General features: G+C 49.9%; 4 protein-coding genes across 6 annotated transcripts in view; 3 read left to right on the top strand and 1 right to left on the bottom strand.

Annotated features, from left to right (window-relative positions):
• nup107 (nucleoporin 107) overlaps positions 1 to 5,193 on the top strand; it is a 14,278-nt gene extending 9,085 nt beyond the window's left edge. Inside the window, exons 22-27 of the mRNA XM_083692088.1 lie at positions 102 to 204; positions 3,622 to 3,782; positions 3,914 to 4,039; positions 4,236 to 4,349; positions 4,446 to 4,613; positions 4,961 to 5,193. Coding sequence (XP_083548214.1) covers positions 102 to 204; positions 3,622 to 3,782; positions 3,914 to 4,039; positions 4,236 to 4,349; positions 4,446 to 4,613; positions 4,961 to 5,068 — 780 coding nt within the window. The 3' untranslated portion in view covers positions 5,069 to 5,193. The remainder of the gene's footprint in view (positions 1 to 101; positions 205 to 3,621; positions 3,783 to 3,913; positions 4,040 to 4,235; positions 4,350 to 4,445; positions 4,614 to 4,960) is intronic.
• A 511-nt stretch (positions 5,194 to 5,704) lies between these two features.
• On the top strand, positions 5,705 to 11,667 carry slc35e3 (solute carrier family 35 member E3). The gene is made up of 5 exons (XM_083692177.1): positions 5,705 to 6,511; positions 10,068 to 10,178; positions 10,359 to 10,517; positions 10,650 to 10,732; positions 11,003 to 11,667. The coding sequence occupies exons 1-5, from the start codon at positions 6,110 to 6,112 to the stop codon at positions 11,187 to 11,189; spliced, it is 942 nt and encodes a 313-aa protein (XP_083548303.1). The 5' UTR covers positions 5,705 to 6,109; the 3' UTR covers positions 11,190 to 11,667.
• A 2,727-nt stretch (positions 11,668 to 14,394) lies between these two features.
• mdm2 (MDM2 proto-oncogene) lies at positions 14,395 to 21,766 on the top strand. 3 transcript variants are annotated; one of them, XM_083692527.1, is made up of 13 exons: positions 14,395 to 14,430; positions 16,026 to 16,101; positions 16,252 to 16,332; positions 17,615 to 17,748; positions 17,834 to 17,883; positions 18,263 to 18,321; positions 18,613 to 18,682; positions 19,132 to 19,190; positions 19,482 to 19,551; positions 19,675 to 19,922; positions 20,188 to 20,325; positions 20,465 to 20,533; positions 20,757 to 21,766. In XM_083692527.1, the coding sequence occupies exons 2-13, from the start codon at positions 16,042 to 16,044 to the stop codon at positions 21,357 to 21,359; spliced, it is 1,641 nt and encodes a 546-aa protein (XP_083548653.1). In that variant the 5' UTR covers positions 14,395 to 14,430; positions 16,026 to 16,041; the 3' UTR covers positions 21,360 to 21,766. The 3 variants fall into 3 exon arrangements, with proteins under 3 accessions (XP_083548653.1, XP_083548655.1, XP_083548654.1); XM_083692529.1 differs by having other exon boundaries at positions 19,756 to 19,922; XM_083692528.1 differs by lacking the exon at positions 14,395 to 14,430 and adding an exon at positions 15,646 to 15,926.
• A 5,280-nt stretch (positions 21,767 to 27,046) lies between these two features.
• The window catches only part of cpm (carboxypeptidase M), a 12,186-nt gene continuing 11,732 nt past the window's right edge, over positions 27,047 to 27,500 (bottom strand). Inside the window, exon 9 of the mRNA XM_083692447.1 lies at positions 27,047 to 27,500. This exon is cut by the window's right edge and continues 222 nt beyond it. Within this exon, the coding sequence (XP_083548573.1) occupies positions 27,489 to 27,500 (12 nt within the window). The 3' untranslated portion in view covers positions 27,047 to 27,488.

A 27,500-nucleotide genomic window follows, 5' to 3' on the forward strand; every position in this document is an offset into this window, starting at 1 on the left:
CCATACACACACCATACACACACACACACACACACCATACACACACACACACACACCATACACACACACAGTCATGTGTAACCTGTGTGTTCGTGTCCCAGGAGGACCAGAGGAAGATCGATGTGATTGGTTGGCTGGTGTTTGACCCCGCCCAGCGTGCTGAGGCCCTGAAGCAGAGCAACGCCATCATGAGGAAGTTCCTGGGTGAGCTGTCTGTCTCTCTACCTGTCTGTCTCTCTACCCCTCTCTCTGTCTGTCTGTCTGTCTCTCTACCCCTCTGTCTGTCTCTCTACCTGTCTGTCTGTCTGTCTCTCTACCTGTCTCTCTACCTGTCTGTGTCTCTCTACCCCTCTTTCTGTCTGTCTCTGTCTGTCTGTCTGTCTCTCTACCCCTCTGTCTGTCTGTCTCTCTACCTGTCTGTCTGTCTGTCTCTCTACCTGTCTGTCTGTCTCTCTATCCCTCTGTCTGTCTGTCTGTCTGTCTCTACCTGTCTCTCTACCTGTCTGTCTCTCTACCCCTCTGTCTGTCTCTCTACCTACCTGTCTGTCTGTCTGTAGTATAGTTCAGATACATGTCCTACATATGGAATGAGAAAGTGAAGCATGTTTTCTTCTGACACTTCAAAAGTTTGGATTTTAAATCAACAAAATGAAAACAGTGACTGAGGTTAAACTAGAGACTCTCAGCTCTTATTTGATGTTGGTTTCACCATTCAGAAATTACAACACCTTTCATGCATAGTCCCCCTGTTTTAGGGTCCCCAAAAGTAATGGGACAATAGTCTTGACAGGTGTTTCTGGTTAGTCTGTGTGTTCCGTCACATCATTTGTGCATCACAGAGCTGTCAATGTCCAGTCTTGATTCTAGGCTTTAGGTTTGCCTTTTGGAGTCTGATATTGGTGTCTGTCAACATGAGGACCAAAGAAACTCAATGAAAGACAAGGAATCAGAAACAGCCAAAAACTTTGGTTTATGAAAGAAAGCACTGGTGAGCTCAGCAATCACAACGGCGGGGTAGGCCAAGGAAGACTTTCACAGTGGATGACAGAAGAATGCTCACCATGATTAAGAAAAAAATACCCAAACCTGTCCCACAGATCAGGAACCCTCTCCAGGAGGCAGGCGTGAATGTGTCAGAGACCATCCACACAACACCTCACCAGCAGAACTACAGACGCTTCACTGCAAGGTGAAACCACTATTTATCAGAAAGGATGGCCAGGTTACAGTTTGCTAAAAAGTACCTAAAATCCTTCAGAGGTCTGGAAAACGGCCTTGTGGATGAAACTGATCATGTACCAGAGGGACTGAAGAGGAAAGGTTGGAGAAAAATGTTTGAGATTTTAGGCAGAAGACCTCAAACCAAACAAATGAAGATGGCTGCAGTACAGGCCTGGCAGAGCACCCCCAGAGAAGACCCCCAGAGAAGACCCCCAGCGTCTGGTCAACGGGTCGCAGACTTCAGGCAGTTATTACATGCAAAGGATTGTCAACCAAATCCTAAACATGAGTCGTTAATTTGGACATTTGATAAATATGTCGCATTACTTTTGGGTCCCCTGAAATAGGGGGACGATGCATAGAAAGTGTTGTAATTTCTGAATGCTGAAACCAATCTACTGTAACCTCATAGTAATCTACTACACTGCTCAAAAAAATTAAGGGAACACTTAATCGTCACAGTGTAACACCAAGTCAGTTACACTTCAGGGATATCAATCTGCCCATTTAGGAAGCACAAGTGATTGTGAATCAATTTCACCTGCTTTGGTGCAAATGAAAGTGACAACAGGTGCACTGGAGAGGCAAAGGCAAGACAACCCCCAAAAAGGTAATGGTTTTGCATGTGGTGGCCACAGACAATTGCTCTCTCCTTATCCTTCCTGACTATCCTTTCTAGTTTTGTGTTCTGCTAGTGTCCTCGTCACTACTGGTAGCATGAGGCGGTACCTGCAGCCCACTCAGGTTGCACAGGTAGTCCAGCTCCTCCAGGACGGCACATCCATAAGTGCGGTCGCAAGAAGGTTTGCTGTGTCTCCCAGCACAGTCTCAAGAGCATGGAGGAGATACCAGGAGACCGGCCGTTACACGAGGAGAGCTGGACAGGGTCGTAGAAGGGCATCAACACAACAGCAGGACCGGTATCTGCTCCTTTGTGCGAGAAGGAACAGGAGGAGCGCTGCCAGAGCCCTACAAAATGACCTCCAGCAAGCTACTGGTGTGCATGTGTCTGACCAAACTGTCAGAAACAGACTCCATGAGGGTGGCATGAGGGCCCGACATCCTCTAGTGGGACCTGTGCTGACTGCCCAGCACCGTGCAGCTCGATTGGCATTCGCGAGAGAACACCAGAATTGGCAGGTCCGCCATTGGCGTCCTGTTCTCTTCACAGATGAGAGCAGTTTCACACTGAGCACATGTGACAGGCGTGAAAGAGTCTGGAGACACCGTGGTGAACGTAATGCTGCCTGTAACATCATCCAGCATGACCGGTTTGGCGGTGGGTCAGTGATGGTCTGGGTAGACATATCCTTGGAGGGTCGCACAGACCTCCATGTCATAGCCAACGGTACCCTGACTGCTGTTAGGTACCGGGATGAGATCCTCAGACCCATTGTCAGACCTTACGCTGGTGCAGTGGGCCCTGGGTTCCTCCTAGTGCAGGACAATGCCCGGCCTCATGTGGCCAGAGTGTGTAGGCAGTTCCTGGATGAAGAAGGCATTGATACCATTGAATGGCCCTCTCGTTCCCCTGACCTAAATCCAATTGAGCACCTATGGGACGTTATGTATCGGTGCATCCGACGCCACCAAGTACCGCCACAGACTGTCCAGGAGCTCACTGATGCCCTGATCCAGGTCTGGGAGGAGATCCCCCCAGGACACCATCCGTGACTCATCAGGAGTTGTCGGGAGTGCGTACAGGCACACGGGGGGCCATACACACTACTGAATCACATCATGAGTTGCCGTGATAAAATTCACACAAGTTGGATCAGCCTGTGATTTGAATTTTTTACTTCGAATTTTCGGTGTGATTTTGAATCCAGCTGTACATCAGTAAAGATTTTCAACTTGAATAATTCGTTCATCAAGATCTGATGTGTCCCTTAACTGTTGAGCAGTGTATAATCTCATAGTAATCTACTGTAACCTCATAGTAATCTACTGTAACCTCATAGTAATCTACTGTAATCTCATAGTAATCTACTGTAACCTCATAGAAATCTACTGTAATCTCATAGTAATCTACTGTAATCTCATAGTAATCTACTGTAACCTCATAGTAATCTACTGTAACCTCATAGTAATCTACTGTAATCTCATAGTAATCTACTGTAATCTCATAGTAATCTACTGTAATCTCATAGTAATCTACTGTAATCTCATAGTAATCTACTGTAATCTCATAGTAATTGTTTGAGACAAAATGCTTCACTGTCCCGTGACCGACCCAGGGCACAGTGTGTGCTACAATACCAACGGTGGTCCCCTTCTCTCCTGCAGTGGCGTACATAACATAGTTATAGTTAGTTATAGCATAGCATAATTTAGCGTAGTAGAGTTAACCCCTTGTCTCCTGGGCTGTAGTAGAGTTAACCCCTTGTCTCCTGTCCCCAGCCTGCCAGAAGCACGAAGCAGCCAAGCAGGTGTTCTCCAAGGTTCCAGAAGATTCCATGAGAGAGATCTACCGCCAGTGGGAGGAGCTAGGCATGGCCACGCCCCTCCCCCCCGAGGATGACAACGCCATCAGAGAGCACCTGTGTGTCCGCGCCTACCTGGTGAGGCCACGCCCTTCTGCCGAGGCCACGCCCCTCTGCCTTACACCTGAGATGTACAATGTTTGGTTATATGATGTTTGATGTGTGTGTGTGTGTGTGTGTGTGTGTGTGCGTGTGTGTGTGTTTTCCAGGAGGCTCACGAGGCCTTTAACGAGTGGTTTGGCCACCTGAGTGCCCCGCCTCAGCAGCCCACCCTGGCTCCTCAGCCCACCTTCACCCAGACCGTCGCCCATCACATGAGACACGACCACTACCAGGTTACCTAGACAACCGCCTCGCAACACCACCACCTCATCACCCCCGGATCAGTACTCATACATGGGTGTATTGTGTGTGTGTGTGTGTGTGTGTGTGTGTGTGTGTGTGTGTGTGTGTGTGTGTGTGTGTGTGTGTGTGTGTGTGTGTGTGTGTGTGTGTGTGTGTGTGTGTGTGTGTGTGTGTGTGTGTGTGTAGATGGAGTATGACAGCTGGAGTGGGCGCGTGGAGGCGTTGACGGAGGACGCCAAAGAGAGAATCTACAACGTCCTGCTGTTCGTAGACGGGGGATGGATGGTCGATGTCAGAGAGGTGGGGGTGATGAAGATGATGGTGGTGGTGGTGGTGATGATGATGGTGATGATGATGATGGTGATGATGATGGTGGTGGTGATGTTGTGGTTGTAGGATGCGGAGGCGGACCCTGAGCGCGGCCACCAGATGGCGATGTTGCGACGCCTGTGTCTCCCCAGGATGAGCTTCCTGCTGCAGACACTCCTCCAGCGCACGCACCGTCACCATGACAACCTCCGCCTCGCTGACATCATCGCCTCTGACCAGTACCGACTTTACGAGGTCCTTCTTCTCCTCTCTTCTCTCCTCCCTCTCTCCCTCCTCCTCTCCTCTCTCCCTCCCCCTCTCCTCTCTCCCCCTCTCCCTCCCCCTCTCCCTCCCCCTCTCCTCTCTCCCCTTCTCCTCTCTCTCTCCCTCCTCCTCTCCTCTCCTCCCTCTCTCTCAGAGGTAGAGACTAGTGTTTAACAGACCACAGTATTTAAATTAGGAGCTGTTTGAACCAATGATACGTCGTCTTATCAGCTCTGTTCAGATGACATCACAGGGAAGGGATCTCAAGGAAGTGGGGCAGAAATGACGTCTCCCCCTTCACCTCGACTAATTATGCCCTCTCTCTCTCCCTCTCTCAGGTGTTCTCTAAGGAAGAGCTGAGTAAGTTTCTCCAGAAGATGAGGGAGTCGTCTCTGCTCCTATTGGATAAGGGCCTGGACGCCCTGGGTTACGAGATCCAGCCGTAAAACACCTCCAATTATCTCTCCAGCTTTTGGTTTCTTTTTTCTTTTTATCTCGTAGCCACATTTGAGAGAATTGGGTGAAACGATTTTCTGTATTTTGTACAATAAAAGCTTCTGAAACATAAGAATGTTTTTGTGTCATTGGTTTTGCTGCCACATTTGATTGGATGTTGAGTGAAGCCTTTCCTTTGTGTCTGGACCCTGAACCAGCAGGTCAGGAAGTCATTTGACGTTCTTCGTACTGTGAACGATTCATTTTCCGCGGCCAGACAGTAACTTACAGTGGGAAACTAAACTAAAATAAGACCTTAATGGTTTTGAAAACATGTTTTCCCTTCGGCCGCCTGGGGTGTAGTACGAAGGGTGTAGTAGTACGGGGGTGTTGTAGTACGAAGGGTGTAGTAGTACGGGGGTGTTGTAGTACGGAGGGTTTAAGTACCGGGGGTGTTGTAGTACGGAGGGTTTAAGTACCGGGGGTGTTGTAGTACCGGGGGTGTTGTAGTACGGAGGGTTTAAGTACCGGGGGTGTTGTAGTACGGAGGGTTTAAGTACCGGGGGTGTTGTAGTACCGGGGGTGTTGTAGTACCGGGGGTGTCCGCGGGGGACGCTGTAGAACCGCCGAACACCGGGGGTCAAGGGTCGCATGTGATGTCACAGCAGTCAATGGTTGAGGTGTGTGTGTGTTTTTTTAGTGTTTGATCAACACACCTGGACAACACACTATGACAGCTTCAGACAGACGAGCGGCTAGAAGGTGAAGTCGTGGTGCGACACGTTAACGGGGGTGTACCGTCAGAGCACCGGAGCCGTTCCTGCTGCGTGGCGGAGCCGCAGGGAGACGAGGAGCCGAGGAGACGAGGAGCCGGAGGAGACGAGGAGCCGAGGAGACGAGGAGCCGCAGGGAGCCGGAGGAGACGAGGAGCCGGAGGAGACGAGGAGACGAGGAGACGAGGTGTTCCTGAGGAGCGTTTCTGTACCAGACTGACTGACGCCTGGGTGATATCCGGGTCTAGGCTAGGCTAGGCTAGGCTAGCTAACTCCACCATGGCGGCCAGACTCTCGGACCTGTCCGCCAACAGTCGCATCGTCGCCGGCTTGTTGGTCAACCTGCTGTCGTCGATCTGCATCGTTTTCATCAACAAATGGATCTACGTGCACTACGGCTTCCCCAACATGACCCTGACCCTGATCCACTTCGTGGTGACCTGGCTCGGCCTGTTCGTGTGCCAGAAGATGGACGTGTTCTGCCCGAAGCAGCTCCGGCCCGGCCGGGTCGCCGGTCTGGCCCTCAGCTTCTGCGGGTTCGTGGTCTTCACCAACCTGTCGCTCCAGACCAACAGCATCGGAACCTACCAGCTGGCCAAGGCCATGACCACCCCGGCCATCATCCTCATCCAAACCCTCTTCTACAACAAGACCTTCTCCACCAAGATCCAGCTGACAGTGGTACTCAGACTATATACATAATACATACATAAATATATATAACTGATATATATAACTAATATATACAATATATATATATAACTATACATAACTAATATATACACAATATACAGTAGGGGAAATAATTATTTGATCCCCTGCTGATTTTGTTAGTTTGCCCGATTACAAAGAAATTAGCAGTCTATAATTTTTATGGTACTTTTATTTTAACAAATAGACACAGAATATCAAAAATAAAAGTCCAGAAAAACATATTATATAAAGTTATAAATTAATTAGCATTTGACCGAACGAAATAAGTATTTGATCCCCAAGCAAAACATGACTTAGTCCTTGGTGGAGAAACCCTTGCTGGCAAGCACAGAAGTCAGACGTTTCTTATAGTTGGTCACCAGGTTTGCACACATCTCAGGAGGGATTTTGGTCCACTCCTCTTTACAGATCCTCTCCAAATCCTGAAGGTTTCGAAGGCTTTTGCTTGGCAACTCGAAGCTTCAGCTCCCTCCACAAATTTTCTGTATGATTAAGGTCTGGAGACTAGCTAGGCCACTCCATGACCTTAGTGTGCTTCTTCTTGAGCCACTCCTTTGTTGCCTTGGCCGTATGTTTTGGGTCGTTGTCATGCTGGAAGACCCATCCACGACCCATCCTCGACCCATCCTCACTGCTCTGGCTGAGGGAAGGAGGTTCTCGTCCAAGATCTTATGGTACATGGCCCCGTCCATTGGCCCCTTAATGCGGTGAAGTCGTCCTGTACCCTTAGCAGAGAAACAGCCCCAAAGCATAATGTTTCCACCTCCGTGTTTGATGGTGGGGATGGTGTTCTTGGGATTGTATTCAGCATTTCTCTCCCTCCAAACACGACGAGTCGAATTTATGCCAAAGAGTTCAATTTTGGTCTCATCTGACCACATCACCTCCTCCCAAGCCTTCTCTGAATCATTTAGGTGTTCATTGGCAAACTTCAGATGGGCCTGTACATGTGCCTTCTTGAGCAGGGGGACCTTGCGGGCACTGCAGGATTTCAATCCGTTACGGTGTAGTGTGTTACCAATGGTTTTCTTGGTGACTGTGGTCCCAGCAGCCTTGAGATCATTACCAAGCTCCTCCCGTGTAGTTCTGGGCTGATCCCTCACCCTTCTCATGATCATCCTTACCCCACGAGGCGAGATCTTGCATGGAGCTCCAGGCCGAGGGCGATTGATGGTTATTTTGTATTTCTTCCATTTTCGAATAATTGCACCAACAGTTGTCTCCTTCTCACCAAGCTTCTTGCTGATGGTCTTGTAGCCCATTCCAGCCTTGTGCAGGTCTACAACTCTTACCCTGATGTCCTTTGAATGTTCTTTGGTCTTGCCCATGGTGGTGGAGAGGTTGGAATGGAAGAGATTGATTCTATTGACAGGTGTCTTTTATACCCATAACAAGCAGAGATTAGGAGTACTTTTCCTAAAGTGACAGGACTAATCTGTGTGCCTCATGGGCATATAACCGGTCTGTATGAGCCAGAATTCTTGCTGGTTTGTAGGGGATCAAATACTTATTTCGTTCGATCAAATGCAAATGAATTTATAACTTTATATAATGTGTTTTTTCTGGACTTCTTTGTTGATATTCTGTCTCTATTTGTTAAAAGAAAAGTACCATAAAAATTATAGACCGCTCATTTCTTTGTAATCGGGCAAACTAACAAAATCAGCAGGGGATCAAATAATTATTTCCCCCATTGTGTATATATATATATATATATATAACTATACATAACTAATATATACTCTATATATATATATATATATATATATATAACTATACCTAACTAATATATATAATTATACATAACTAATATATACATAACTAATTTATACATAACTATACATAACTAATATATATATATATATATATATATATATAACAAATATATATAACTATACATAACTAATATATACAATATATATATATATAACTAAACCTAACTAATATATATAACTATACATAACTAATATATGCATAACTATACATAACTAATATATACAGAACTATACATAACTAATATATACACAACTAATATATACATAACTATATATAACTAATATATACATCACTAATATATACAAACTATACATAACTAATATATACACAACTAATATATACATAACTATACATAACTAATATATACATAACTAATATATACATAACTATACATAACTAATATATACATAACTAATATATACATAACTATACATAACTAATATATACATAACTAATATATACATAACTGTATCTAGAGCTATTTACTGCTCTGACATCAATCACTCAAATGTGTCAGTTTGAAATGTATGTAACCATGGTGTTTATGATGGGGTTATGTAACCATGGTGTTTATGATGGGGTTATGTAACCATGGTGTTTATGATGGGGTTATGTAACCATGGTGTTTATGATGGGGTTATGTAACCATGGTGTTTGTGATGGGGTTATGTAACCATGGTGTTTGTGATGGGGTTATGTAGATAGATAGATAGATGGATAGATCGGTACTTTATTGATCCCCGAAGGGAAATTAAGGCGTTACAACAGCTCACACTCATCACAAACAACAGCAACAAAATAAAGTGACAATAGAATAATAGAATAAAATAGACTTCTGAAACATGATATATAGTAAGAGTGACTCTGATCCCCCTGATGGAGCAGCCGGAGGAGGAGTTGGACAGTCTTATTGCAGCAGGCAGAAAACATCTCCTATAGCGCTCCTTAGTGCAGCGTGGTTGGAATAATCTGTTGCTAAAGGAGCTTCTCTGCTCTGCCACAGTGTCATGTAGGGGATGGGAGGGATTGGCCATGATGGCCAGGAGTTTGGTCCTCATCCTCCTATTGGCCACCTCCTCCACAGTGTCCAGGGTGACACAGAGGACAGAACCAGCTTTTCTAATAAGCTTGTTCAGCCTCTTGGTGTCACCTTCCTTGATGATGCCCCCCAGTATACCACCGCGTACAGCACTGTGCTGACCACCACTGACTGGTAGAACATGTTCAGCAGAGTCCTGTACATGCCAAAGGACCGGAGCCTCCTCAGGAAATAAAGCCGGCTCTGGCCCCTCTTGTACAGGACATCTGTGTTACCAGTCCAGTCCAGTTTATTGTCCAGGTGCACCCCCAGGTACTTATAGCTCTGGACCACCTCCACGTCCTCTCCCTGGATGGAAACAGGAGACAGGGGGACCCTCGTCCTCCTAAAATCCACCTCCACCTCCTTTGTTTTGCTGATGTTGTGTAGCAGGTGGTTCTGCTCACACCACAAAACTGTCCACCAGTCCTCTGTACTCTGTCTCCTGGCCTCCACACATCCCACAATAGCAGAATTGTCCGAGAATTGTCCCCTGGGGGGCGCCACTGCTGCTCACCACCCAGTCTAACACACATACAAACTGTGGCCTGTTGGTCAGGTGGTTCGACTCCACCTGCATCCTCAACCATAGCGATGTGACGTTGGTTCTGTAACCATGGCGATGTGACGTTGGTTATGGAACGGTGTACATTAACGGTGTGTCCCCAGGTGCCTATCACACTGGGCGTGGTCCTGAACTCGTACTACGACGTCAAGTTCAGCCTGGTGGGGGCGCTGTTCGCCACACTGGGGGTCCTGGTCACCTCCCTCTACCAGGTGGTGAGTGATGATGTCACCAAGTTACACACACAACCCACACACACCATATACACACCACACACACACACACCATATACACACCACACACACCAACACCATATACACCATATACACAGAACACGAATAAAAGCATTACGGATCACATTAATGCACCTCTCCCCCCCCCCCCCCCCCCTCCAGTGGGTAGGGGCTAAGCAGCAGGAGCTCCAGGTGAACTCCATGCAGCTGCTGTACTACCAGGCTCCCATGTCCTCCCTGGTCCTGCTCACTCTGGTGCCCGTCTTCGAGCCTCTCTCTGGGGAGGGAGGTGTCTTCACAGCCTGGTCCCTGCCAGCCCTGGTGAGACTCTCCCCTCCTCCCCTCCCTCCCTCCCTCCCTCCCCCATCCCTGGACATACTCCATCCACAGGTGTCGGGATGCAGTGTGATCCTGACGTTGAGTTTGCAGCTGTTTCCTGTGTTGTACTTCCAGGTCATGGTGCTGCTGTCTGGGGTCATCGCCTTCCTGGTAAACCTGTCAATCTACTGGATCATAGGCAACACCTCGGCTGTGACGTATCCTTCACCTCTGACCTCTCACCTCTGACCTCTCACAACTATTTAGTCATGTATTTGTATTTACTGTTATTTAATGACTACAGCTCTCTATGAGATCCTAATGTTACTTCCTGTCTCTACGAGATCCTAATGTTACTTCCTGTCTCCTAAGTGACGAGTGTTCAGTTCTGTTTCCAATCTGACTTTCATTCTGCTGACAGAAGCCCCTCCCCCTGCTCTCCTCCTGCCATGATTGGCTCCTTTGCTCCTTGACTCCGCCTCCTCCAGCTACAACATGTTTGGTCATTTCAAGTTCTGCGTCACGTTGCTGGGAGGCTACTTCCTGTTCCAGGAGCCCCTGTCGGCCCACCAGGGCGCGGGGGTCGTCTGCACGCTGGCCGGCATCCTGGCCTACACCCACCTCAAACTCCACCCACAGGAGGCGGGGCCCAGCCGGCTAGCTCAGAGGCCATAGGCCCGCCACAGTGCCACTCAGCCAGGCCGCTGCTCTTATTGGTCAACTGGTGTTGCTGCTGTTGTTGCCTTTGTCTCTCCCTATTGGAGAAAAACAGGATGGAATGTGATTGGTGGACTGGCAAGGGGAGGGAGGGAGGGGGGCGGGGGCGTTCTGGAACAGAGGGAGAAGAGAACAGGATGTTCAGGGAGGTGAACAACGATGCAGATAGAACTCTACAGGCCCCTCCTACTCTACAGGCCCCTCCTACTCTACAGGCCGTTTCTATCTGTGTGAGGAGGAGGAGCCTAGTAAACGCACAGGAAGTGGGTTTTATACCGTAGCCAATCAGAATGGTTTATTTTAACATTTGTCCCCAGTAGTATTTTTGCCGGTACGATCAAGAAGAAGCCAATTAATGTCTAAAATGCTGAAGATGTGTTTTTGCATTATTTAACTATGTTATTTTCATACTCTGTGCTCCTCAATAAAATGTATTTTATTGAACAGTGTTCTGTCTCATTCTAAAGGAGGAGGAGGAGGCTGTAGTAACCATAATAACCAGGTAGGCTGTAGTAACCATCGTAACCAGGTAGGCTGTAGTATTCCTAGTACTACAGGGTTAGTTAGCTTAGTTCGGTGGGTTAGTTAGTTAGGGTTTGTTAGGTTAGTTAGTTACGGTTAGGGTAGTTAGGTTAGTTAGTTACGATTAGGTTAGTTAGGGTTAGTTGGGTTAGGGTTAGAGATGTGTCAGAGTGTTGTAAACTGAAGTACCTCAGGACCCTGGGAGCTCCCTGAGTAGAGGCTCTGTCTGATCACCTGATCTTCATCCAGAGCAGAGAGGCTCTGTGAGGGAGAACAGCCATCAGACCTGACTCACTAGTTTAAGGTCTGACACACAGAGCAGTCCAGTGTTCTCCCTCCCCCCCCCCCCCCCCCCAGCCTCACCCTCAGGTGCACAGAGCTGCCATTGTACCCTGCAGTGGCCCACCACCACCAGGGGGCCACCAACAGCAGGTCTGTGTGTCTGGTGCCCCCCCCCCCCGCCTGCCACCTCACACAGAGAGACTGCTGTAGTCAGAGAGGAACACACAGACTCCGTCTCTTTCATGGTGTTATCTTCATCATCAACAGCTGAACCAAACACCTAAAGGCACAATCCAGGATTTGTTCTGCTGTTGAAATGGACACTTCAACTTGTGATATGTACCCATTGATTCTGTAAGAATAAGACTTATGCCGAATGAGCCCAACATATAAGGTTGCTTTGAGTTATTGTTAGTAACTATGTCTTGGTAAACAAATAGTTAAAGATAATTATCTTTATCTTTGAAAACATTTTAAAACGATAATTTCAATATCATGGACCGTCCCATGCATCCAGACCTGCTTGTGATTTTGAGAGTGGTTACAAACCTCTATACCCTCACCTCTATACCCTCATCTCTATACCCTCACCTCTATACCCTCATCTCTATACCCTCACCTCTATACTCATATACTGCTTACACTGCACTACTTATATTATACTGCACTACTTACTGCTCATATATTGCACTACCTGTAAATACTGTTCATTGCACTTTCTGCTATTTTGCACTTCTGGTTAGACGCTAACTGCATTTCGTTGTCTCTGTACTTGTACTCTGCACAATGACAATAAAGTTGAATCTAATCTAATCTATACCCTCACCTCTATACCCTCCCCTCTATACCCTCACCTCTATACCCTCATCTCTATACCCTCCCCTCTATACCCTCCCCTCTATACCCTCACCTCTATACCCTCATCTCTATACCCTCATCTCTATACCCTCCCCTCTATACCCTCACCTCTATACCCTCACCTCTATACCCTCCCCTCTATACCCTCACCTCTATACCCTCATCTCTATACCCTCATCTCTATACCCTCACCTCTATACCCTCACCTCTATACCCTCCCCTCTATACCCTCATCTCTATACCCTCCCCTCTATACCCTCCCCTCTATACCCTCACCTCTATACCCTCCCCTCTATACCCTCATCTCTATACCCTCACCTCTATACCCTCATCTCTATACCCTCATCTCTATACCCTCACCTCTATACCCTCACCTCTATACCCTCATCTCTATACCCTCATCTCTATACCCTCACCTCTATACCCTCACCTCTATACCCTCCCCTCTATACCCTCACCTCTATACCCTCATCTCTATACCCTCATCTCTATACCCTCACCTCTATACCCTCATCTCTATACCCTCACCTCTATACCCTCATCTCTATACCCTCATCTCTATACCCTCTATACCCTCACCTCTATACCAGGGCAGGGCAGACTAGCGACATTTGGTTGAAAAACTAATTAAGGATTGCACCTTTAACTCCCAAATGTTAGTTAATAGTGAACATTCAAGGGAACATGTTGTTCCAGAGTAAACCACTGACTCATTGTTTTATCTCTCCCTTCAAGAAGGAGGAGAGGAGAGGAGGGGTGAAAGACAGAGGGGAGAGAGAGCAGACAGGAGAGAGAGAGGGTGGAGGAGAGAGATGGGGGGGAGTGGAGAGAGAGAGCAGACAGGAGAGAGAGAGGGAGGGTGGAGCAGACAGGAAAATATGCCAATTATGTCCACAGTGATGACTAAACAGACTCTGGTAGTTCAGGGAAGTTATCAAGAGAAATGTGGATGGAGAGAGAGAGAGACAGAGAGACAGATGTGGAAGGAGCTCACAGTGATAACACAGGGAAGTTATAAATGACTAATCATGATCAGGATAGATAAAAGGATCAATTGTTCAACCAATGGGGGGGAGGGGGGGCTGCAACACTCCTCTGTCTCAGCTGATCAACAGCTTGCTCCATACTAAGTAGAGGAGAGAATTCTGGGGATCAGCAGGACAGATACAAAGACCAGTCTTCTCCCCCAGACTGCATAATGGTGTTATCGTCATGATCAATACAATTGATCAATTAATTAGTTGATTTGAATCAATCTTGGCCTGTGAACAATGTCCCAATGTCTCCTCGATGAAACGGTTCAATTCCCCGCTCGTTACAGCTGGCCTGTATTCTTTCTTGTATTAGTGATTCATATCAATACGTTTCTAATATTTTTATAAAAATATGGATTAAGTTTAAGCGGAGAAAAACAACATAGAAAAATAACTGATGATATTTTCGAAGTTTTGATTGACGCAGGCGCGTTGCGGCCGGTAGGGGCGCCAGACCGCCGCCGGACGGGAGTCAGTCAGCAGCACCGCCGCCGGACCGGGACGTAAGTCTCACAGAACCGTCTCAAACACACAACTACGGACTCAGCGCTTACATTCTGGCTGTTGTATGTGTGTTTTGTGCTGCCATGGCATGTTGTTTAATTGTGGTGTTTATCTGTATGATGAATTAGTTCATTATATAGTGTGAGATAATCAGTAGCATTAGCCGAATGCTACAAGGCCGCACATCCTCGGGGTTTCCTACGTCGACAGCCAGGGCGACGTTAGCGAGCCAGCAGGCTGCACATACCAGCAGCACAACTATATATAGATATAGATATAGATATAGATATAGATATAGATAGATAGATAGCTTGTAAGCCAAGTTTACTAATTGAACCATACATTAAGACGTATAGTTAACTTGATGTATGTTAAAGTTGTGTAGTATACAAGCCGTTATTGACTAACAGACAGACAGGTGTGTGTGTGTGTGTGTGTGTGTGACTCCTGCAGCATCTGGCAGATGATCCAGACAGGCGGGTTAAACGATGCAGTCAGCAGGTTCTGGTCCGCTGGGGCAGGGCTGGGGCAGGGCTGGGGCAGGGCTGGGGCAGGGCTGGGGCAGGGCTGGGGCAGGGCTGGGGCAGGGCTGGGGCAGGGCTGGGGCAGGGCTGGGGCAGGGCTGGGGCAGGGCTGGGGCAGGGCTGGGGCAGGGCTGGGGCAGGGCTGGGGTTCGGTCGTCCCTGTGGTCCTGGTCTGTCGTGTTCGCTGTCTGTTTACCGACTGACTGCAGGACTGAGCTAAAAATATGCTCCTGATAAAACTACATTTTAGACCAGTACTAGCGGTACCGCTGCATGCTTTAGAGCCGGCGGTCCCGGTGCTGTTGCCGGTTCTGGTTGGTTCTGGTGGGTTCTGGTTGGTACTGGTTGGTTCTGGTGGGTTCTGGTGGGTTCTGGTTGGTTCTGGTGTGATTCACGGCAGCTGCTCGCCTTCCCCACGTTACCGTCACCGGAAGCAGCACAGACGTGTTAGGTTATGGTGTTCGTGTATGTGGGTTAGGGTTAAGGTTAGGGTTAGGGTTAAGGTTAGGGTTAGGGTTAAGGTTAGGGTTAGGGTGCAGGCTGTAGGATCCACGCAGCAAGAAGGTCCAAACGGTCGGTCCGGTGTAATCCAGGCGCAGCCCCGCCAGGGTGCGCAGCGCGCCGCAGGGCGGGACATGCCCGGGCAGATCCGTCTGCAGCGGCCAGCTCAGCGCTGTGTGTGTGTGTGTGTGTGTGTGTGTGTGTGTGTGTGTGTGTGTGTCGACGCTGTGTGACCGCTAGGTGAGTCACTAGTATATGATCGTCATGCCGTGACATGTCAGTTTCCCCGCCGCCACAGCTGAGTTCTAGCCCCGACATGTCAGTCCCCCAGCCTGCTTAAAGCACCAGGACCAGGACCAGGACCAGCACCAGCGGCAGACGGGGCGGGGTAGCCTCACTTAATGTACAGTAGAGGCTTGTGTAGATAGACGTGTATATAAGATATATCGATAGAATTTCTATTTATTTAGGTAAGCTTGTTTTTTTGTGTTTCAAAGGCTGTCTTGACTTTCGTGTGGTTTATTTCAGGCGTTGGAAAGGAAACCTAATGGCTTTTATTTGTTATTCAGTTCCATCCCAGACAGAATGGCAGCAGAGAACTGTTTAAGCAGCGCCCAGATCAACACGGTGGACAATGAGGAACTGGTGAGTTCACTACTCCGTCTGTCTGTCTGCCTGCCTGCCTGTCTGCCTGCCTGTCTGGCACAAGCTGCTGCCCTGCTCACTGATGGTGTGTGTGTGTTGGCAGATGAGACCCAGTGGATGATGATGATGATGGTGTGTGTGTGTTTCCAGATGAGGCCCAGAGTGGAGCTGCATGCTCTGTTACAGCAGGCAGGAGCCGGTCCAGACAAGGAGCTGTTTACCACCAAGGAGGTGAGTGGACCCTAAACCTAACCCTAACCCTGACCCTAACCTGCCTGTCTCCTTACAGCCCTAACCCTGACCCTAACCCTAAGACTAACCTGCCTGTCTCCTTACAGCCCTAACCCTGACCCTAACCCTAAGACTAACCTGCCTGTCTCCTTACAGCCCTAACCCTGACCCTAACCCTAAGACTAACCTGCCTGTCTCCTTACAGCCCTAACCCCAACCCTAACCTGCCTGTCTCCTTACAGCCCTAACCCTGACCCTAACCTGCCTGTCTCCTTACAGCCCTAACCCTGACCCTAACCCTAAGACTAACCTGCCTGTCTCCTTACAGCCCTAACCCTAACCTGCCTGTCTCCTTACAGCCCTAACCCTGACCCTAACCTGCCTGTCTCCTTACAGCCCTAACCCTGACCCTAACCCTAAGACTAACCTGCCTGTCTCCTTACAGCCCTAACCCTAACCTGCCTGTCTCCTTACAGCCCTAACCCTGACCCTAACCTGCCTGTCTCCTTACAGCCCTAACCCTGACCCTGACCCTAACCCTAACCCAAGCCCACGCAGCTGGGACATCTATACATGCACTGGATTATTGACTGTGCTAGATTTTTCATATTTTTTGTGATCACTTTTAAGGCTTAGCTGGGACTGGCACTATATTTCTGACCTTTTCTTCCTGTAGGAGGTTCAGCCAGACCTGCCTGAGGGTCTTAGACATCCTAACCCTGCCTGAGGGTCTTAGACATCCTAACCCTGCCTGAGGGTCTTAGACATCCTAACCCTAACCCTACCTGAGGGTCTTAGACATCCTAACCCTAACCCTGCCTGAGGGTCTTAGACATCCTAACCCTAACCCTGCCTGAGGGTCTTAGACATCACTGTTAAAACTCCTGTTTATAGAGTCTTTTACTGATGCTGCTCTGATTCTTTTTAATGTGTTTTACTGTTTAACTTATATTGTTGTTTTTATTTGTTTTACCTGCATATTTGTAAAGTACTTTGTAACACTAAAAAGGTGCTACATAAATAACATTTTGTATTTATTATTATTTTATTCTGAATATTCAGATTATATGCTATGAATGAGGAAGTCCCTGCCAGCTGCCCAGACTCTGCCTTCCCTTCCTTGTTGGGATGGTTGCCATAGGAATTCTGGTTGCCATAGGAATTCTGGTTACCATAGGATCAGAAGTGAATCTATGTCAGCAGCTGGTGCTGTATTGGTAGTTACATGTGACAGGCTGTTTGTGTGGTCATGTGACAGGCTGTTTGTGTGGTCATGTGACAGGTGCTGTTCTATCTGGGTCAGTACATCATGAAGAAGGAGCTGTATGACAAGGATCAGCAGCACATGGTCTACTGCGCCCAGGACCCCCTGGGAGACGTCCTGGGAGTAGACAGCTTCTCTGTTAAACAACCACGGTACACACACACACACACACACACACACACACACACACACATTTCCCAGGAGGGCTGTCTGATATGAACCTCATGTCTCTTTCAGGATCCTCTTCGCCATGATCACCAAGAACCTCCTAGCAGTGAAGAACCCAGGTACTGTTCTACCACGGTTCTGTTCCACCACTGTTCTGTTCTGTTCTACCACGGTACTGTTCTACCACGGTTCTGTTCTACCACGGTTCTGTTCTACCACGGTTCTGTTCCACCACTGTTCTGTTCTACCACGGTTCTGTTCTACCACGGTTCTGTTCCACCACTGTTCTGTTCTACCACGGTTCTGTTCCACCACTGTTCTGTTCTACCACGGTTCTGTTCTACCACGGTTCTGTTCCACCACGGTTTTGTTTCCCTGGCCGTCCTGCGGTCCAGAGACCTTCTGCTTCTGATAAGATGTGGAATGATGGCATTGATACCAGAGTGGTTGTGTTGTGGTAATGTTGTGGTAATGTTGTGGTTGTGTTGTTTTCCTCAGAGTGTCAGAGTGGCTTCACAGAACCGAGGAGTCAGAGTGAACTGGACCGCGGGCCGCAGGTAAGAGACACACCACTGGTCCAGTCCCTCAGTCGCTGCTGGATGCTTGTTGTTCCAGCCCTGGTAGAGTGTTATGGTATTTGTAGTTCCAGCCCTGGTAGAGTGTTATGGTATTTGTAGTTCCAGCCCTGGTAGTGTGTTATGGTATTTGTAGTTCCAGCCCTGGTAGTGTTTTATGGTATTTGTAGTTCCAGCCCTGGTAGAGTGTTATGGTTCTTGGCCTGCAGTGGTCAGAGTTGTATGTGTTTAGAAGGGTTGAGTCCACAAGGTTCTCATGTGTCTGTGTTCCAGGAAGCAGAGCCAGACTCTCTGTCTACCTCAGAATGGAGGAGGAGGAGGAGGAGGAGGAGGAGCGACCCTGGTGAGACTGTCTGACTGTCTGACTGTGTGTCTGTCTGTCTGACTGTCTCTGTCTGTCTGTCTCCCAGATTTTGTTCACAAGACTTGACCATACAATCATCCTCTTCACGGCCCCAGCATACACACACACACACACACACACACCAGCACCCCCCCATCCTAAGCCCCCCCCACACACACACACACACACACACACACACACACCAGCACCCCCCCCATCCTAAGCCCCCCCCCCCCCCCCCACACACACACACACACACACACACACACACACACACACACAAGGGAAAGTGATGGTCCGTCCTTCAGGTGAACTCCCTGCTCACCTCTCCTGTGTTCTGGTTGATGATGATGGTGATGTTGATGTTGTTGATGATGATGATGTTGATGATGATGATGTAATATCATGGTTGTGTTGTGGTAATATTGTGGTTGTGTTGTTTTCCTCAGAGTGTCAGAGTGGCTTCACAGAACCGAGGAGTCAGAGTGAACTGGACCGCGGGCCGCAGGTAAGAGACACACCACTGGTCCAGTCCCTCAGTCGCTGCTGGATGCTTGTAGTTCCAGCCCTGGTAGTGTGTTATGGTATTTGTAGTTCCAGCCCTGGTAGTGTTTTATGGTATTTGTAGTTCCAGCCCTGGTAGAGTGTTGTGGTATTTGTAGTTCCAGCCCTGGTAGTGTTTTATGGTATTTGTAGTTCCAGCCCTGGTAGAGTGTTATGGTTCTTGGCCTGCAGTGGTCAGAGTTGTATGTGTTTAGAAGGGTTGAGTCCACAAGGTTCTCATGTGTCTGTGTTCCAGGAAGCAGAGCCAGACTCTCTGTCTACCTCAGAATGGAGGAGGAGGAGGAGGAGGAGGAGGAGCGACCCTGGTGAGACTGTCTGACTGTCTGACTGTGTGTCTGTCTGACTGTGTCTCTGTCTGTCTCTCTCTCTGTCTGTCTGTCTGCCAGAATTTGTTCACAAGACTTGACCATACAATCATCCTCTTCAAGGGGAAGTGATGGTCCGTCCTTCAGGTGAACTCCCTGCTCGCCTCTCCTGTGTTCTGGTTGATGATGATGATGATGTTTCAGCAAGCGTGTCGTCCACCGAGGAGGAGGAGGAAGGGGAGGGGCCAAGGAAGAGACACAAGTCTGACAGCTTCTCTCTGACGTTTGACGACAGCCTGTCCTGGTGTGTGATTGGAGGGCTGAGAGGAGAGCCCAGGAGCAGCGACTCTTCAGACTCCCACAGCAACACGGTGAGAACCTAACCCTAACCCCTGACCCTGACCCATAACCCTAACCCCTGACCCTAACCCCTGACCCTAACCCTAACCCTAACCCCTGACTCTAACCCCTAACCCTGACCCTCTAACCCTGACCCTAACCCTAACCCCTACTCCAAACAAACAATGAAACATTGCTTTATATAATGTAGAATTCAGCTGTGTGTCTGACCCCCAACCTAAGCCTTGTTACCATGCTCTACTAACGTTGACCCTGACCTCTGACCTCTGTCCTTAGGCCAGTGAGGCGGGGGAGGAGGTGGGGGGGGGGGAGGAGTCTGACTGTGACAACTTCAGTGTGGAGTTTGAGGTGGAATCCATCGACTCTGACGCCTACAGTGACCATGACAACGCTTCTGTCTCTGGAGAGGACGAGGTCTGCTCCCCCCCTCCTTCTCCCTCTCTCTCTCTCTCTCTCTGTCTAACTTGTTTGAGTGCTGTTGTTTGGTTGGGTTGTGTTGAGGGTTGTGGATGCAGCGCCCCCTGGTGTCAGACTGACCCTGCCTCTCCTGCAGGTGTATGAGGTCATCTTCGAGGCGGAGGAGGAAGACTCGTTTGACGACGATACAGAGATCACAGAAGCAGTAAGACACACACACATACACACACACATACAGAAACACACACACACACCTTTTAGACCCAGAGATGACAGAAGCAGTAAGACTCCGTCACCCTGTGATACTGAACATACTAACCTGCTTCTCATGTAGTAGTAGTATGATGCACCGTGGTCTAAAAGGTGTGTGTGTCTGTGTGTGTCTGTGTGTGTCTGTGTGTGTGTGTGTGTGTGTGTGTGTGTGTCAGGACTACTGGAAGTGCTCCAAGTGTGAGGAGCTCAACCCACCTCTCCCCCGCCACTGCAACCGCTGCTGGACGCTACGACCTGATTGGTTCCCTGAGTCTGACCCCAGCAGCCCCGCCCCCTATCTGCAGCCCCTCCCCCCTAAGCCCTCGCCTGCAGATGAGGGGGAGGGGGAGGGCCTGGATGTCCCAGACGGTAAGAGAGCCAGGACCCCCCCCCTCTTCAAAGACTCCCAGACCTCCGAGTCTCTCTGCACCTCACAGCCAGACCCACAGTCCCAGGATCTGACCTGCTCCCAGCCCTCCACCTCCTCCTCCTCCTCCTCAACCCCCTCCGCTGCCCCCTGCAGCGCCCCCTCCAGTCAGGAGGGGGCAGCGGTTCCGGAGCTGGAGCGCTGGAGCAGCCTGGAGGCAAGCCTGCCGGCCAGCTGTCTGGAGCCCTGCGTCATCTGTCAGTCCAGACCCAAGAACGGCTGCATCGTCCACGGACGCACTGGTCACCTGATGGCGTGCTACACCTGCGCCATGAAGCTGAAGAGGAGGAACAAGCTGTGTCCCGTCTGCAGAGAACCCATCCAGTCTGTGGTGCTCACCTACCTCAGCTAAGACACACACACACACACACTCACTCACACACACACACACACACTCCCTCACTCATATACACACACACACACACACACAGGCTCACACACACTCACACACAGACACACAGGCTCACACACACTCACACACACACACTCCCTCACTCATACACACACAGGCCCACACACACTATGACTGTCAAAGTTAGCGTGTTGATGTGGGAGATAGAAACTCCACATCGCTCTTCTTTAACAGTTTCCCCAGTTTGACTTTTTCAACGGCAGATATATTTGGGTTGGTATTTTGGCTGGTAAAAAATTAATCAGTTAAAAAATGAATTAATTTTAATGATTTAATTTCATGCCCTGGTTGTATTTATTGTTTGTTTGTTGTATGTCTCAATAAATCTATTTATTTTGAGGAACTTATCGATCGTCTGGTCATCCTTGTGTTGTTGTTATCCTCAACGCCCCCTGCTGGTAGGAGAACCTCCCTCCACTGAGAGGCTGGACATCTGGAGCCCTTCTATTGGTTGGATTTAAAGGTGGGAGGTAACATTCATGTCTTCTAAAAGCTTTCTGATGGTTGAAAATGAGGGTTTAATCAGTAGCGATCAGGCCAGGGTCCAGAGGACCGGACTCAGTTCTACATTTACATTTTAGACGTTTACCAGACGCCTGTCACCTGACGCCTTTACCAGACGCCTTTACCAGACGCCTTTATCCAAAACCCTAACAAATCCATTTGTTTAAGTCAGTGAATCATCTGAACATCAGTCATCATAAGAACATGTCAACTATGCTGGACCAGGGTTAGGGTTAGTACAGGGGTTAGGGTTAGTACAGGGTTAGGGTTAGTACAGGGGTTAGGGTTAGTACAGGGTTAGGGTTAGTACAGGGGTTAGGGTTAGTACAGGACCAGGGTTAGGGTTAGTACAGGACCAGGGTTAGTACAGGGTTAGGGTTAGTACAGGACCAGGGTTAGGGTTAGTACAGGACCAGGGTTAGGGTTAGTACAGGACCAGGGTTAGGGTTAGTATAGGGTTAGGGTTAGTATAGGGTTAGGGTTAGTACAGGGTTAGGGTTAGTACAGGGTTAGGGTTAGTACAGGGGGTGAAGAGGTCTCTAGGGTTAGGGTTAGTACAGGGGGGTAGTGGGGGTGAAGAGGTCTCTAGGGTTAGGGTTAGTACAGGGGGGTAGTGGGGGTGAAGAGGTCTTTAGGGTTAGTACAGGGGGGTAGTGGGGGTGAAGAGGTCTCTAGGGTTAGGGTTAGTACAGGGGGGTAGTGGGGGTGAAGAGGTCTTTAGGGTTAGGGTTAGGGTTAGTACAGGGGGGTAGTGGGGGTGAAGAGGTCTTTAGGGTTAGGGTTAGTACAGGGGGGTAGTGGGGGTGAAGAGGTCTCTAGGGTTAGGGTTAGTACAGGGGGGTAGTGGGGGTGAAGAGGTCTCTAGGGTTAGGGTTAGTACAGGGGGTAGTGGGGGTGAAGAGGTCTCTAGGGTTAGTACAGGGGGGTAGTGGGGGTGAAGAGGTCTCTAGGGTTAGGGTTAGTACAGGGGGGTAGTGGGGGTGAAGAGGTCTCTAGGGTTAGGGTTAGTACAGGGGGGTAGTGGGGGTGAAGAGGTCTCTAGGGTTAGGGTTAGTACAGGGGGTAGTGGGGGTGAAGAGGTCTCTAGGGTTAGGGTTAGTACAGGGGGGTAGTGGGGGTGAAGAGGTCTTTAGGGTTAGTACAGGGGGGTAGTGGGGGTGAAGAGGTCTCTAGGGTTAGGGTTAGTACAGGGGGGTAGTGGGGGTGAAGAGGTCTCTAGGGTTAGTACAGGGGGGTAGTGGGGGTGAAGAGGTCTCTAGGGTTAGGGTTAGTACAGGGGGGTAGTGGGGGTGAAGAGGTCTTTAGGGTTAGGGTTAGTACAGGGGGGTAGTGGGGGTGAAGAGGTCTCTAGGGTTAGGGTTAGTACAGGGGGGTAGTGGGGGTGAAGAGGTCTCTAGGGTTAGGGTTAGTACAGGGGGGTAGTGGGGGTGAAGAGGTCTCTAGGGTTAGGGTTAGTACAGGGGGGTAGTGGGGGTGAAGAGGTCTCTAGGGTTAGGGTTAGTACAGGGGGGTAGTGGGGGTGAAGAGGTCTCTAGGGTTAGGGTTAGTACAGGGGGGTAGTGGGGGTGAAGAGGTCTCTAGGGTTAGGGTTAGTACAGGGGGGTAGTGGGGGTGAAGAGGTCTCTAGGGTTAGGGTTAGTACAGGGGGGTAGTGGGGGTGAAGAGGTCTCTAGGGTTAGGGTTAGTACAGGGAGGTAGTGGGGGTGAAGAGGTCTCTAGGGTTAGGGTTAGTACAGGGGGGTAGTGGGGGTGAAGAGGTCTCTAGGGTTAGGGTTAGTACAGGGGGGTAGAGGGGGTGAAGAGGTCTCTAGGGTTAGGGTTAGTACAGGGGGGTAGTGGGGGTGAAGAGGTCTCTAGGGTTAGGGTTAGTACAGGGGGGTAGTGGGGGTGAAGAGGTCTCTAGGGTTAGGGTTAGTACAGGGGGGTAGTGGGGGTGAAGAGGTCTCTAGGGTTAGGGTTAGTACAGGGAGGTAGTGGGGGTGAAGAGGTCTCTAGGGTTAGGGTTAGTACAGGGGGGTAGTGGGGGTGAAGAGGTCTCTAGGGTTAGGGTTAGTACAGGGGGGTAGAGGGGGTGAAGAGGTCTCTAGGGTTAGGGTTAGTACAGGGGGGTAGTGGGGGTGAAGAGGTCTCTAGGGTTAGGGTTAGTACAGGGGGGTAGAGGGGGTGAAGAGGTCTCTAGGGTTAGGGTTAGTACAGGGGGGTAGTGGGGGTGAAGAGGTCTCTAGGGTTAGGGTTAGTACAGGGGGGTAGTGGGGGTGAAGAGGTCTCTAGGGTTAGGGTTAGTACAGGGGGGGTAGAGGGGGTGAAGAGGTCCCTAGGGTTAGTACAGGGGTTAGGGTTAGTACAGGGGGGTTAGGGTTAGATAGGTAGTAACTCTGCAGTCCTGACAGCAGTGTGAAGCTCCTCCCACCAGCGGGGCGCCAGAAAAGCCGTGACCGAGTAGTGCGACAGAGTGATCGTGTGTGTGTGTGTGTGTGTGTGTGTGTGTGTGTGCACTTCTCTCACACACACAGAAAGAAAGGTGAGTCCCCTCCTCTAGACACACACACACACACACACACACACACACACACACACGGTTAAAGCTAGAAAACGTGACCAGAGGGTTAGGTGAGAGGGGCGGAGCCTCAGGGTGAGGTAGCCAGTAACCCTCTACCCAGCAACCCTCTACCCCTCTACCCAGCAACCCTCTACCCAGCAACCCTCTACCCTCTACCCAGCAACCCTCTACCCCTCTACCCAGCAACCCTCTACCCTCTACCCAGCAACCCTCTACCCCTCTACCCAGCATCCCTCTACCCCTCTACCCAGCAACCCTCTACCAAGCAACCCTCTACCAAGCAACCCAGCAACCCTCTACCCCTCTACCCAGCAACCCTCTACCCAACAACCCTCTACCCCTCTACCCAGCATCCCTCTACCCAGCAACCCTCTACCCAGCAACCCTCTACCCAGCAACCCTCTACCCAGCATCCCTCTACCCAGCAACCCTCTACCCAGCTACCCTCTACCCAGCAACCCTCTACCCTCTACCCAGCAACCCTCTACCCAGCAACCCTCTACCCTCTACCCAGCAACCCTCTACCCAGCAACCCTCTACCCCTCTACCCAGCAACCCTCTACCCTCTACCCAGCAACCCTCTACCCTCTACCCAGCAACCCTCTACCCCTCTACCCAGCAACCCTCTACCCAGCAACCCTCTACCCAGCAACCCTCTACCCTCTACCCAGCAACCCTCTACCCCTCTACCCAGCATCCCTCTACCCCTCTACCCAGCAACCCTCTACCCCTCTACCCAGCAACCCTCTACCCAGCAACCCTCTACCCTCTACCCAGCAACCCTCTACCCCTCTACCCAGCAACCCTCTACCAAGCAACCCTCTACCAAGCAACCCAGCAACCCTCTACCCCTCTACCCAGCAACCCTCTACCCCTCTACCCAGCATCCCTCTACCCAGCAACCCTCTACCCAGCATCCCTCTACCCAGCAACCCTCTACCCAGCAACCCTCTACCCCTCTACCCAGCATCCCTTAGTTTTAAGGGTTAGGGTTAGATAGGTAGTAACTCTGCAGTCCTGACAGCAGTGTGAAGCTCCTCCCACCAGCGGGGCGCCAGAAAAGCCGTGACCGAGTAGTGCGACAGAGTGATCGTGTGTGTGTGTGTGTGTGTGTGTGTGTGTGTGTGTGTGTGTGTGTGTGTGTGTGTGTGTGTGTGTGCACTTCTCTCACACACACAGAAAGAAAGGTGAGTCCCCTCCTCTAGACACACACACACACACACACACACACACACACACACACGGTTAAAGCTAGAAAACGTGACCAGAGGGTTAGGTGAGAGGGGCGGAGCCTCAGGGTGAGGTAGCCAGTAACCCTCTACCCAGCAACCCTCTACCCCTCTACCCAGCAACCCTCTACCCAGCAACCCTCTACCCTCTACCCAGCAACCCTCTACCCCTCTACCCTCTACCCAGCAACCCTCTACCCCTCTACCCAGCATCCCTCTACCCCTCTACCCAGCAACCCTCTACCCTTCTACCCAGCAACCCTCTACCCAGCAACCCTCTACCCCTCTACCCAGCAACCCTCTACCCTCTACCCAGCAACCCTCTACCCCTCTACCCAGCAACCCTCTACCAAGCAACCCTCTACCAAGCAACCCAGCAACCCTCTACCCAGCAACCCTCTACCCAGCAACCCTCTACCCCTCTACCCAGCATCCCTCTACCCAGCAACCCTCTACCCAGCATCCCTCTACCCAGCAACCCTCTACCCAGCAACCCTCTACCCAGCAACCCTCTACCCAGCATCCCTCTACCCAGCAACCCTCTACCCAGCTACCCTCTACCCAGCAACCCTCTACCCTCTACCCAGCAACCCTCTACCCAGCAACCCTCTACCCTCTACCCAGCAACCCTCTACCCAGCAACCCTCTACCCAGCAACCCTCTACCCTCTACCCAGCAACCCTCTACCCCTCTACCCAGCATCCCTCTACCCCTCTACCCAGCAACCCTCTACCCCTCTACCCAGCAACCCTCTACCCAGCAACCCTCTACCCTCTACCCAGCAACCCTCTACCCCTCTACCCAGCAACCCTCTACCAAGCAACCCTCTACCAAGCAACCCTCTACCCCTCTACCCAGCAACCCTCTACCCAGCAACCCTCTACCCCTCTACCCAGCATCCCTCTACCCAGCAACCCTCTACCCAGCATCCCTCTACCCAGCAACCCTCTACCCAGCAACCCTCTACCCAGCAACCCTCTACCCCTCTACCCAGCATCCCTCTACCCAGCAACCCTCTACCCAGCTACCCTCTACCCAGCAACCCTCTACCCAGCAACCCTCTACCCCTCTACCCAGCAACCCTCTACCCAGCAACCCTCTACCCTCTACCCAGCAACCCTCTACCCTCTACCCAGCAACCCTCTACCCAGCAACCCTCTACCCAGCAACCCTCTACCCCTCTACCCAGCAACCCTCTACCCCTCTACCCAGCAACCCTCTACCCAGCAACCCTCTACCCAGCAACCCTCTACCCAGCATAACATTGTAACTCATTGTAATGAATGAATGGAATGTAGAATGGTATCAAACACAATGATGCCATGAGCCAGAACCACGTTGACACCTTGACACGGTTCAAATATGATCATTATTAATGGTTTATAACAGCATTTATAACCCAACTATAACACAGTAGATATCATAACTGATGTTATCATTACTAAAGATTTATATCACAGAAGAGATCAGAAGTGAATAAATAAATACTGAATAAGCTAAAGAATGTCAGCAACACACAGGTGTGGAGGACTGCACTCTCTGGCGCCCCCTGTCTGTAGATGATATAACACCTGGTCTGATCTGGATCTGAGCCCCTCCCTCCCCTCTACTTTCAGCACAATGTAAAAAGCTTCAAGAAAAACAAAAAAACATCAAATTAAAACACTAAAACGGCTCATATGTTCATTAGGAAACACGCTGGGAAGAACCAGTCTGTCCCAGCCGGGGGCGGGGCCATAGAGATGACATCATTGACCCGTTCTGTAGGTTCTGTTTCTAGGGGCGGAG

The sequence above is a fragment of the Argentina silus genome (genome assembly GCF_951799395.1).
Source record: "Argentina silus genome assembly, chromosome: 20".
In the NCBI taxonomy this organism is placed as follows: Eukaryota; Metazoa; Chordata; class Actinopteri; order Argentiniformes; family Argentinidae; genus Argentina; species Argentina silus.